The 11,878-nt window shown below is 39.5% G+C and overlaps 2 protein-coding genes across 2 annotated transcripts; one reads left to right on the top strand and one right to left on the bottom strand.

Moving 5' to 3' along the window:
• Positions 1-259: 259 nt before the first annotated feature.
• Positions 260-6,711, top strand: LOC134876668 (serine/threonine-protein phosphatase PP1-beta catalytic subunit-like). Its single transcript, XM_063901720.1, has 8 exons — positions 260-383; positions 1,940-2,071; positions 2,443-2,673; positions 2,850-2,954; positions 3,346-3,417; positions 3,747-3,898; positions 4,207-4,341; positions 4,886-6,711. The coding sequence occupies exons 1-8, from the start codon at positions 332-334 to the stop codon at positions 4,988-4,990; spliced, it is 984 nt and encodes a 327-aa protein (XP_063757790.1). The 5' UTR covers positions 260-331; the 3' UTR covers positions 4,991-6,711.
• On the bottom strand, positions 6,192-11,684 carry bpnt1 (bisphosphate nucleotidase 1). Its single transcript, XM_063901721.1, is given in 10 exon segments — positions 6,192-7,048; positions 7,200-7,305; positions 7,989-8,105; positions 8,107-8,187; positions 8,266-8,357; positions 9,210-9,258; positions 9,353-9,460; positions 9,587-9,691; positions 9,871-10,018; positions 11,411-11,684. Coding segments are annotated over 9 exon segments (930 nt in total). The 5' UTR covers positions 9,991-10,018; positions 11,411-11,684; the 3' UTR covers positions 6,192-6,896.
• Positions 11,685-11,878: the final 194 nt, after the last annotated feature.

The raw sequence follows: 11,878 nt of genomic DNA, 5'->3' as shown, positions 1-11,878 counted from the left end.
AACATAAAATAAATGGATTATAAAATACTAAAAGTAAAAGTACTAATTATGCAGATTGGCCCATTTCAGAATAATATATGTTTTGGTTATAATTATTGGTTCATTAGAGTGTGATCAAATATGGTAAAGGTGCAGCTAACTTTAATTACGTTGTTGCTGCAGTATTACTACACTCTGGTACTTTTACTCCAGAACAATATCTGAGGACTGCATCATAGACTATAAAATGGCAAGGGTATGCATGCATGGGAGGGCTTAACCTCTTTGGAGCCTACAAGTCCTTGTGCAGGGCTAACCATACCCGTTGCCTGCCTCTGAGAGTATCAGAAACATGGCGGAAAGCGAGCTAAACGTTGACAGCCTCATCTCTCGACTACTTGAAGGTAGGGTGGCATTGCGATCATTTGTCTTTAAGTGGTTTGAATCCATAAAAACAAAAAAGACGGTTGTTGTGCGTTTCTTTTAGTACTAGTACTTACATAAAACAAAGCCATTTTAGCATCTTGCGTTTTTAGCTATGCTTGTTGTCAACCCATAAACTAACCATTGCTGCAGGAGTTATGTAGACGTGGTCTAAACACTTTATTATGATGTCATAGCTTATTCTAGCTACCTGTTCGCTAATCTCGGATTGTTAGTGATTAACGTTACGGGTGGATCTCTTGGTAAAAAGCGAGAAAGGCGTAAAAAAAAAAAGACATCCGGACAGAGAGCTAGCTAGCTGTGTTTACTATGTTGATGTAAGTCAATCCTGTAGCTAACAGCTAAGCTAGCCAAGTGAGCTAACGTTAGCAGTGTATGAGAAGGTTCGTGTGTTTTTGTTTACTATTGATTCGAATGGAACGGGAAAGAATCGTGGAATACTGGGGTTGCTAAGTAACATTCATGAACTGTTCTCGTTAGCAAGGCAGGAAGCTAGCACATCGGCTAACACCCTGGACACGCCCCCTCTTACGCAGGAAATCACAAGCCTGAGAATTTTAAGATGAATTAATAAGCTAATTATAACCAGAGGTGGAAGTATATACAAACATGATCGTTCAGTTTGATAAATGTATCTGTGTATGCATGCATCCATACAGTTATACTCACACAACTCACACATGCAAGCAATATAAATGCCATAAACAACAACAGAATACACAAACACACTAAATGAACAAATAAATTAAACAATAAAACAGAACCAATCCCAAAGAATTAAGCTATCCATCTTTTTTCGTTCCCACATATACAGTACGTTATGTGAAAGCTAATTTAAGTTATGTTATTCATCTGTATTTTTATTCATATATACTAATCAAAGTATTTAATATTGTTAGAAGTGAATTAAGGTATTATGCTTAAGGTATTCCTTGATAGTACTGCATTACTGGATATTTAAGACAGCAACGTGCAATTTTAGCCTACGCTAACATTTACAAACATGGCTGTTTATTCATTTTACACGAAGCAGCCCTTTTAGACTTTCTATCCTGTTGGACCACGCTGCCTTAACACACTCACTTCCAGCTGAGCCGACAAGCTGTTCATTCCTGTACTTGCCAGCTCATAACAACCCGTGTTGACTGAAGTAAATGGCATGTCTGGCCAGTTGCAAAGCAAATGCAATAGTCAGCTCTCTTTACTGGCACACCATGATGCAACATTACACAAAAGGGCTTGCAGCTAACCTCATTGCCTAAATAAAAGTGCATGATTGGAACATGCTATGACTCAGAGTCATTTCTAGGCATTTTAAGACAAGGACAAACAGTGGACAGTGAACACTAGACTATAAGTCTTTGTAAGTATATTCACCAGGCAGTCAAATTATAATTAATTGAGAAATAATATTCAGACATGTATCTGTAATTTTCCCTATTGTCTGGTATCTAATACTTACTCACCCATGTTAAAGGATCAGCCTGTTTGGACTCTTTGTTCTTTTTCCTTGCAGTGCGAGGATGTCGTCCAGGGAAGGTGGTGCAGATGTCAGAGGCTGAGGTGCGGGGGCTCTGCATCAAGTCCAGAGAGATTTTCCTCAGTCAGCCGATCCTGCTAGAGTTGGAAGCTCCATTGAAAATCTGTGGTGAGAACTGCAACTGTCAAAAGCCACCCTTTTTCTTTTGTTTACATATATTCAACAGTGCAAGGTGATGAGAAAACACATAATTTTAAGGACCAGTCATGGTTTGTGAAGCCCTTCTGAAAACAAATCGCTAAATAGTAATTGTTATGTTTGCATGTTTTGTCCGTTTACCGCCTTTAAGGTACACAGTTTACAGCTCAGTTGCTGGAAATGCACTTGTGGTTTTTGTAAGGACCTTGTGTAAATGTAGCTAAAAGTTCATTTAAAAGTTGACATAATCTGTGTTTGAATTTCACGTTGTTAATTTAGATTGTGATGTCATTTGCGATATTGTGGAAGTATTGGAAAATGAGCGGAATATATCCTTCCAGGTGATATCCATGGACAATACACAGACTTGCTGAGGCTATTCGAGTATGGAGGCTTCCCTCCGGAGGCCAACTATCTGTTTCTGGGGGATTACGTGGACAGAGGGAAGCAGTCACTGGAGACCATCTGCTTGCTGCTCGCCTACAAGATCAAATACCCAGAAAACTTCTTCTTGCTCAGGGGGAACCACGAGTGTGCCTCCATCAATCGCATTTACGGCTTCTATGATGAGTGTAAGTTGGAACTGTCCTTGCTACATGTGCGTATTGATCGCCATCTGTGAAATTGTGCCAAATTAAACAAAACATGGAGGAAATATCATATCTGATTATACTAATTCAGTGTTACGTTTAAACGTCCTTTTTTCACTTGCTCGTTGTCTGATTTGTCCGTGCCCTTTTTCTCTCAGGCAAGCGCAGGTTCAACATAAAGCTCTGGAAAACCTTCACAGACTGTTTTAATTGTCTGCCCATTGCTGCGATTATTGATGAGAAGATCTTCTGCTGCCATGGAGGTTTGTGAAGCACTTCTGTTGTGTATCAGCCTCTGAATAATGAGGATAAAAGACTGTGTGATTTATTTTGGCCTCTACACAGGTTCAAAAGAGATGATTATGTTGATGATTATCAGCATTCTGTATTCAATAAGGGGAGTGATATTTTAAACTTTTACCATTTATTTAATTAGAGCATCTTTTCTAATGTTTTTCATAACATAACATGTTACTTAAAATACACCGAGGGTAAGTAGACATCCTAATTATGTCCTTTTATATAAATAATATAACCAACTGCAAGTCAACCTATACCATTCGGCTTTAAGACAAATGAAACGTAAAAAGGAAACCTATTGTAGGATTTTCTGTTGTGGGAGTCGATTTTATTACAGCCCCCTGTCATCCTCAGGGCTCTCACCTGATCTTCAGTCCATGGAACAAATTCGACGCATCATGAGACCCACTGATGTCCCAGACACAGGTTGGTTGTGTTTCTTACGGAACTAAACGAGACAAAATCTCAACCGGTTGCATCTTTCATTGGCTGTTTTCAGATTGCTTGAAGTTCTTGAACGGCTCATAATAAGTGCCAAAAAGGTCATTTAAAAGAGTGAGAGATCTTTGTGTGTGGTAGAAGTACATCTTAGTATTCTTTCTTGCCAAAAAACTGCAGTAAAACACAAAGTACTTAAAGATAGGACAGTAGGGAAAATCTGCTGCTGTGCCACCCTCTAGTATTGAATACAACCAGACCGTGGTCTTAATACACTTCCACTAGTGATAACTGCTTTTCTTCACCGTTCGCTCCAGGCTTGCTGTGTGACCTGCTGTGGTCCGACCCAGACAAAGACGTCCAGGGTTGGGGAGAGAACGACCGGGGGGTGTCCTTCACCTTCGGGGCTGATGTGGTCAGCAAGTTTCTCAACCGTCACGACCTGGACCTCATTTGCAGAGCACATCAGGTAACGCGTCGCAGCTACAATCAAAATAACACCATGGAGAATTACACTTGTATAAAGTCAAACAACTTTATTTTGGTAATTAATTTAATGACTGTGCAGTTTAAATACCTTACAACCCGTATAGAAAAAAACTAAAAATGCTGTTGATCATTTGGAGTCACACACTGGCGTCATGTAGCAGTTCACTTCTATAAAGATATCTACTTTTTAAAAATAGTTTTATCTCTCACAAATATAATACATTCACACCTGCAAAGGTAGAACCAAAACATGTCTTGCTATTTTGCTGAAAACTTGCTGCCTTACAGGTTGTTGAAGACGGCTACGAGTTCTTTGCCAAGCGACAGCTGGTGACGCTGTTCTCCGCCCCAAACTACTGCGGGGAGTTTGACAACGCAGGCGGCATGATGAGTGTGGACGAGTCCCTCATGTGCTCCTTTCAGGTAAAAACACTCTGTTGTACCGCAACATGAATCCCCACATGCTTTTAAAGGGTTCAATTGGATTGTTTTAGTTGTGTTTTATAAGGTAAATATCTATAGTCCGTTTGTTAGTTGCAATAGGTAGAGGCAGGGCAGTTTGCAGAAATAGAAGTAACAGCACAGAAGCTAAGCAATATGCAGGAGCAGCATCATGTTTTAGCTACCACAAAGATCAGAGTAAAGAGTATTCACTTATTAGAATATTTTGATCTTGCCTTAAGGAACACCAGACTTCATTAGTAAAAAAACAAACAGTAATGAAACTTCCCAACAGGGTTTGCTGCACTAACGCTGCCTCGATCAGTTTGTTTATCTTTGTTATTTAGTGACTAAAGGGTTAGTTTGGGTTGACTGAAGTCAAACAATGACACGCATTAACAAACTGATAGATGCATTTGTAGACCAGCCAACACCTTCTTCTGCATGGGTATTGTTTTGTCAAAGGAGACTGGTGGCTTTTAAAAGAGCAAAGAGTATTTACCGCTACCATCTTCCTTTCTTTTAGATCCTGAAGCCGTCAGAAAAAAAAGCAAAGTACCAATACGGAGGTGTGAATACAGGACGCCCTGTCACCCCACCTCGCACCGCTCAGGCGCCAAAAAAGAGGTGAGCGGCTGGCCCCGACTCCCCCGCTCCTCCCCCGGCTGATCTCTGCCCCTCGTCCCTGCAGGCTGCCTCAAACACTCCAGCCTTCTCTCAGTCAGCTTGTCCATGTGTAAACAAAACTCCAGGAGTGTTTTTTGCTTGTTCTGTGGGTATTTTTATGAACATGTGAGTGGTATTTCTTTCCATTTCTTTTTGACGTATCACTCACTTCTGCTACTCACCCCATTCAGCAATATGTAAACCTTGATGAATGGGCAGGATTTTAAGAAAAGATGTTTCTCTGCCGTCACATTAACAATTTCCATAGTGATTTTGTGAATGCATGCACGCTTGTGAGATTGAGACGGATACTTTGACCTAGCTGATGTAAAATGTAAAAACAAGGCCACATTTGTCAAGTCTCACCTTGATTTGTCTATTGTTCATATAATTACTGAAGTACTGCCAGTGCCCACTCCTATATAAGCTGAACTAGTACACAGCTTAAAAGAATAGTTTGACGTTTAAGAAAAATGCTTTCTTGCAAAACGCTGGATAACGTCAACACAACTGTCAAGTATTCATCTAAAACCAGCAGGCTTACTTAGCTTAGCACAAAAACTGTAAAAGGTCATCTTTAAATCAACACACTTTCTTTAGTTTTTATCAGTAACACTTTTCTTGTATTGGATAAACTAACAAGTTATAACATGTGAATCAGTGAGCTTCAGAAGTTCTAGTAGGTAGACATTTTAATGTAGAGACGGTGTTTATGCTAAGCTAAGTTAGCATGCTGCTGGTTTTGCAGCTTCATATTCCTTAAATGGAAATAAAATATCCATCTTATCTAAGTCTCAGCCTGAATAAGCCACTGACCGCATTCCCTAAAATGTCACAGTATTCTTTACCAAATTTAATTAGACATTGCTATGACTTTCCCTTCGACTTTAGAATGTTTTCCCCAAAGAGAGATCAATCAAACCGCAATACTTTGATGATACAAGTGCAAGAAATATTGCAAGACCTCTTGTCATATGCAAACACAAACATGCACACAGGCCATTAAAGCCTATTTGAACTTTAGAAAAGGACACAGCCGCTATGCGTTGTACCTTAACTAGCATTCCTGTACAGTTGCTCTACATTAGATCAGCGTTTCCAAACTCTGAAACTGTTTATCCCTAACACCACTTGGTATTAACAAAAAGGGAGAAACAGCAATGCAATAGTGTTCAAGTTCTGTTTTCAGTTCAGATGTCAATTTAATGTGGGAAACAAACATCGGTAAGCACTTTGAGTTTGTGTCCTTCAGTCTGGTCTGTACAGTAGGTGTGTAGAAAAATAGAGACGGATATGAAGACCACGGCAAAAACCGACAGTACAGGATTAAAAAGCAGTTCTGAGTATATTCATCATCACAGCAGTAGATGTCGACCTCTCACTCTGAGCATTGTGGCGCTTCCAGTCATCGCATGACATTGTAAAGAGGTCCAAATCATCAAGGCAGGACGATGGCATTTTGTTTGTTGTTGGCTAGTTATATCACAGTGTTCCCACGTGGTTATTGAATGAAGTTAATCATTTTCAACTCCTTAATGAGCATTTAACCGATGTGTTTTTATTTATTAAAATCTTTGCCTTTTGCCTTGTTAATCTCTTGGTCTTCAAGTTGGAAACGGTGTGGAAAGACGTTTTGAGATTTGTAAAGTTTGTTTGAAACGAGTGAAATAAATGGAAGTTCTGTTCTGTCTGTTTCTGGATCATTTAATAATGTATGACACAAAAACATGGTAGATTAATGTGACTTTGAAATCATCATGTCATTTGTTCTGATTTTAGTACATTTAAACAGGGTTCTGCATTTGTGCTTTGTTTTTAGTGTTTGTATGATGACAGAGGGGCATTAGTGTGACTTCAGATGACGACAGAACTTAATCTGACTTCAGGGCCTGCAGCACTGACTGCGGTACTCTGCTGACGTAGTACTCGTGGTTGCGTAGTGTAGCAAGAACGCCAGCAGAATTCATGTGCTTTACGTTAGCGTTGTAGCAGTATGCATTGCCGTACATGTCAGTCAGTTTCCCTGCATAAGATAAAGGAATAGATTAGAAATCCAAACATTTTAGACACGTTCAAACACTACTAAACTACACATAGCGACAAAATATACTGCTAGTTGGCTGGAAACACTTTCCTTTATAGTGTGTAAACAGATTTGAGCAAATTGGTCATACCTCCCACAGCATGCAGTAGAGCTTCTGGAGCGCAGGTGTCCCACTTCTTGCAGCCGGGACTGGCAAAGACATATGCAGAAGCCTTTCCTTCAACAAGCTGGATTATCTGTAGAGAGATTGTCTGATAAATACACACTCTGTAGACATCAGAAAAGGCTATTTTAAATGTGTGTCCTGGTATTGCCGTAGCTCTAAAACATCTACATTTCCTGTCATAAGAATCCCCAGCAGGTTTGTGAAACTAAAAACTAAATCCTCTAGCAGCAGTGAGCATTTAACATTTGCAGGCACAGGACAAAGGTCCATCAGGTACAGCGGGTTCTTGGTCAGTAAGAAGGCAAATAAAACAATGAATGTTAATTAACCCTGGATAAAAAACAGTGTACATTAACAACACAAACAGTTGAAATAGCTTTCTTGCTTTGCGTTAGTCTGACCTTTGAAATGGTATTAATGTTCATCACAGTTTTTTAGAGTTTTTGCAAAAAGACAACAAATAAAAAAGGTAAATGAATAAAAGTAGAATTGATACAGAAATAATTAAAAGCAATTTATGAACTACAAAAGTTAAAAACAAGAATAACTGATTCAAGTACAAGTTCCTTTTTAAGAGAGATTTGAAAGAGGAAGCCTTGCTGATCAGATTCATAAAACAAAGAGAGGTTTTTCCTTTAAAAAGGTTACTCAGTATAGTCAAAGTCATTTAGGTAAAAGTCGTGCCTAAAGGGGACTGTAAAATCCTAGTTTACAAGTTATAACCTCACCGTTTTGCTTGCAAATCCTCCTCACCTTGTTCCCAGCACCGCCCACTCTTATAACCTCGTGAGGCTCCATGGCGTCCACACAGTCCGTCACCTGCTTGTTGCTATGGGAACGTGTCGTGGTAACGATGCGTCTGTCACCGGGAAACTTCCTGCAGCTGAAATCCGAAAGCGCCCAATCCCGGCATTCCCCACATGGTCCTTCCTAAAGATGCTCCTGCTCCGAGCTGACCAGGAAAACGTTTGGATTAAGCAGAGTGAGAGCTGTCAGGACTTTACAGGGCTTCATTTAGCTCGCTCTGTACCTGGTAGTTGTAGAAAGGCTGGTTGATGACACCTGCAATCGCTCTGCCTTCGTATGCAATACCAATGAGCACTGTCACATTATCCAGCAGCCCTTCAATCAGAAAACAGCAGGATGTCAGCTACATATGGAGGATCGAAGCTAGCATTATAATAAATAAATACAGAAAATAAGAAGGAAATCATTTTGGAAAAGAACCTTAACTGTCAAAAGAAATGTGCAGATTTAATTGAAAATATATAAAGTGTTAGGTGACAACATCTAGGCTTGCCACCTCATTAAAAAAAAAACCACAAAAATAAATAGGGAAAAACAAAAAGGGAAAAAAATTGAAAATTAATCATACAAAAACAATAAGTCGAATAAATAAATATATTTGACTTATCTTTATATATTGTGCATATTTATTTGTTTTCATATTATCTAGCACATTTATCTGATCACTTTGGTTTAACTTCTCCATTTCTTTCTCAGCTTTAGCCCTGGCAGCCATTTGAATCCAATTGAATCAGTTTTACTGCAGAATAATTAACATTGTGCACCGAGAGGGTTAACCAGTTTCCATACAGAGAGCTGTCCTGTGAGAGGTGTCCCACACTTTGTTTGGTATCTGGGCCTCAGTTTGGTGATGGAAACTCTTTGACGCTGGAGTCATCAGAGAAAGAGAGAGAAGTAGCAGGAATACATGAAGAAGCAAAAGAAAAGTGAGAGTGAAGGTCTGAGAGCCAAAAGCCAGAAAGTAGCCCAACAAAATAACGCACAGAAAGTATTCTATCGCAACTACATCGCTATGTTGCTGCCACGCACTTGTCAAGTTTAACCTTTTGTGTTTTAACACTATAAAGTTGTTTGTTCAGGGAGTTTCAGGAACAACTACTTCACAGCTCACAGTCATTTCTCCGGGCAACATGTGGAGTGTGGAGGCAGATTATTTGAAGAGCCTACCTTCAGTATATTCCTTGGTGCCATCGAGGGGATCGACCCACACAACTAGCTGTTATGCAGAAAGAAACTTACAGTAAAGCACTGACTGTAATGCAATTATGATAACTGAAATATGTATGTTCTTCTGATTCTTTGGCATTTACCTCCTCCTCTTTCAGCTCTCTATATTCTGCTGGACATGTCTTCTGAAGGATTTCCTCGGAATGGCCGCTCTCAATGAGATCTTCTTTTATCTCCTCAGGTGGAAGCTCCTAATAAACAAGTGATACACAAGATAATCAGTCTTTCACTCTTCTTCTATAAAATAATCTTGTAGGGGTGGGTGTCCACGGTGTTCATTTTATCGACACAATCAGCAAAGAATCTAACATACTCACCTCTTCTCCAATTATGGTAATTTTGGGGAAACTTCTGGACAGTGATGCACAAATGCTTTGCTGTGCCAATCTGTCTGCCAGTGTCTGCAGATCATTGGCTCCCGTCTATGCAGGGACACACGGTGGAATCAGAAGGATACAACTTTTATTTCAATATGCTCCCTTTATTGTAACTGGCTCAACATCTCCAGAGCAAGTCAGTATTAAAAAAAAGATTTCCCCTGGGACAGGCATTTTCATTTTACTGAAATTGTTTTCAAATAGCAAAAATGAATTGGTCCCACCTTTTCCACAATGCCAAGTTCTCCACTGTGAAGGACTTTCCTCACAATGGCCCCGGCCTTTTCAGCCACAGTGAAGGCAGAGGCCACGAGGCGCATCAGCACAGCAGGACTTGCAGACATTGCTAATCGACAGAGCAGAAAGTTGTTACTGGAAACATACTAAACATTTTTGCAGATATGCATCTCCAGCTCCTCTTGCCTTACAACTTAAAAATCTCCCTCTTCTGTGAATAATAAACAGAAAGTGGCAAGTGAATAGGTAGTAAGTAAGTCCAGTAACATGAACGTGTCAATGATTTGATATGTTACATATACATACAGAAGACACTGAGCAGTTGCATGTTAATAAACCATAACACAGCCAGATTCAGGTATTTTGACAACAAAGACTATACTATGGAGCATTAGTCCGAGGTAAATGATAAAGCATGGAAGTTGGAAAATCTAAAAGAGCTTGAGGAAGGTTTCCAACTGCCTACAACATCATTAAAGTCTTACTAAAGTAAAGAGCTGGCTAAAACGGTTGGCTAAGTTGGATCAGCAGAATAGGGACTGCTATAGTAGATCAGGTATGTCCAAACTTGTTTCACTGTGGGCCACATATAGAAAAACAAATGAAGGGCTGGGCCCCTCAGTAGATATGACATATATTGTTCGTAAGTTAATTTATGAGTTATCAAAATCAATCAAATGTAGGTCAATTATGCTTGAAAAAACTGTCAGAAATCAAAGGTTTACATAGGGTTTTATTTACATGAAGTGTTGGCAGCTCATTACTTAAAACAGAAGCCTCAGATTGCCTATAATAAGGGGAAATATAAAGGGTATATTTCACATGTGTTCTGCAAATAAGTGAATGGGCTTTTCTTTTTTTAAATCAACACAGATTTGTTAGAAAATCATCAACTGAATTTATTTGAAAAGTTGGCTTATTCCTCATGAATACTACTCTGTAATATATGTTTAAATGTATATTTAATAAGTACAATATAAGAGAAAGCACACGTTTCATGTGTGGGCAATATACCATTATACTTTTTAATTTGGCTGAGGGCCAATTCAAAATGGACAAAGGGCTGCATTTGGCCCCCGGGCTGTAGTTTGGACACCCCTGCAGTAGATGATGCTAGAACTGCAAACTCTTATATCTTATCCACAAATAAAGACAAAGTCTAATTTGACTAGGAGCCACTTTATCTCAAAAGCAACATGTAGCGTATCAAAAGGAGTGGACCAGGAGAGCAAGGTCTGTGTAACAAGCTGAAAGTGGCAATGACTGGACCCACCTAACCACTTCACAAAAGTAACTGTCAATAACTTGGTCTGTGAATAAAATAAACATATTTTTTAAAGCAACTAGGACGGCTCCATACGTAAACAGAACCTTGTAATCAGTCACAATAAGCAGCACATTCTGCACTTCTGGCTAATAAGCGAACATGCTGCTGTTGATAGCACGCCAGATCAGATATAATTATCCAAAATGCTTTATAAATGTCAAGTCAAAAAGTAGTAAAGGTGATGAAGGTTTAATACTTACTGATGATGACAGAGGAGTAAACACCGCAGATTTTCACAGGTTCAATAAATTGAAGTTCGGAGATACAGGAAGTGCAACACTATTGACCCCAAGAGGCGAAATGAGAAGTCAAGATAGTTACCTGACCAGCCGAGAAGCAACTAGCAAGACAGCGTCTCATGGCATTCAGTGACACACACTTATGCGTTCAATGTGAACAAAAAGGATGTTGACAGTGGCTTAACTAAAACTAACAACTACATTTGTCCTAAAAAAACGAAGTGTTTCAGTGTTTATAGTCCTCGGTAAACAAAGAAATGATCAGCAAATGCGGAAGTACGTGGGGGAGGGAACCATCTTGCTTCGGCTAAACAACATGTTCTTTGTTTAATCAGCGCCAGGTAGCCTACTTGAGGTTACTGTCTTTTCGACAGGGGCGCAGATAGGTTTTTGAAACTGTGGGGGACAAAGCTGTCAGCAACGCCCCCC

The sequence above is a fragment of the Eleginops maclovinus genome, chromosome 15, assembly GCF_036324505.1.
Source record: "Eleginops maclovinus isolate JMC-PN-2008 ecotype Puerto Natales chromosome 15, JC_Emac_rtc_rv5, whole genome shotgun sequence".
Classification (NCBI taxonomy): domain Eukaryota; kingdom Metazoa; phylum Chordata; class Actinopteri; order Perciformes; family Eleginopidae; genus Eleginops; species Eleginops maclovinus.
Note: the sequence above shows the minus strand (reverse complement) of the source record. Positions and strands in the feature narration are given on the sequence as shown.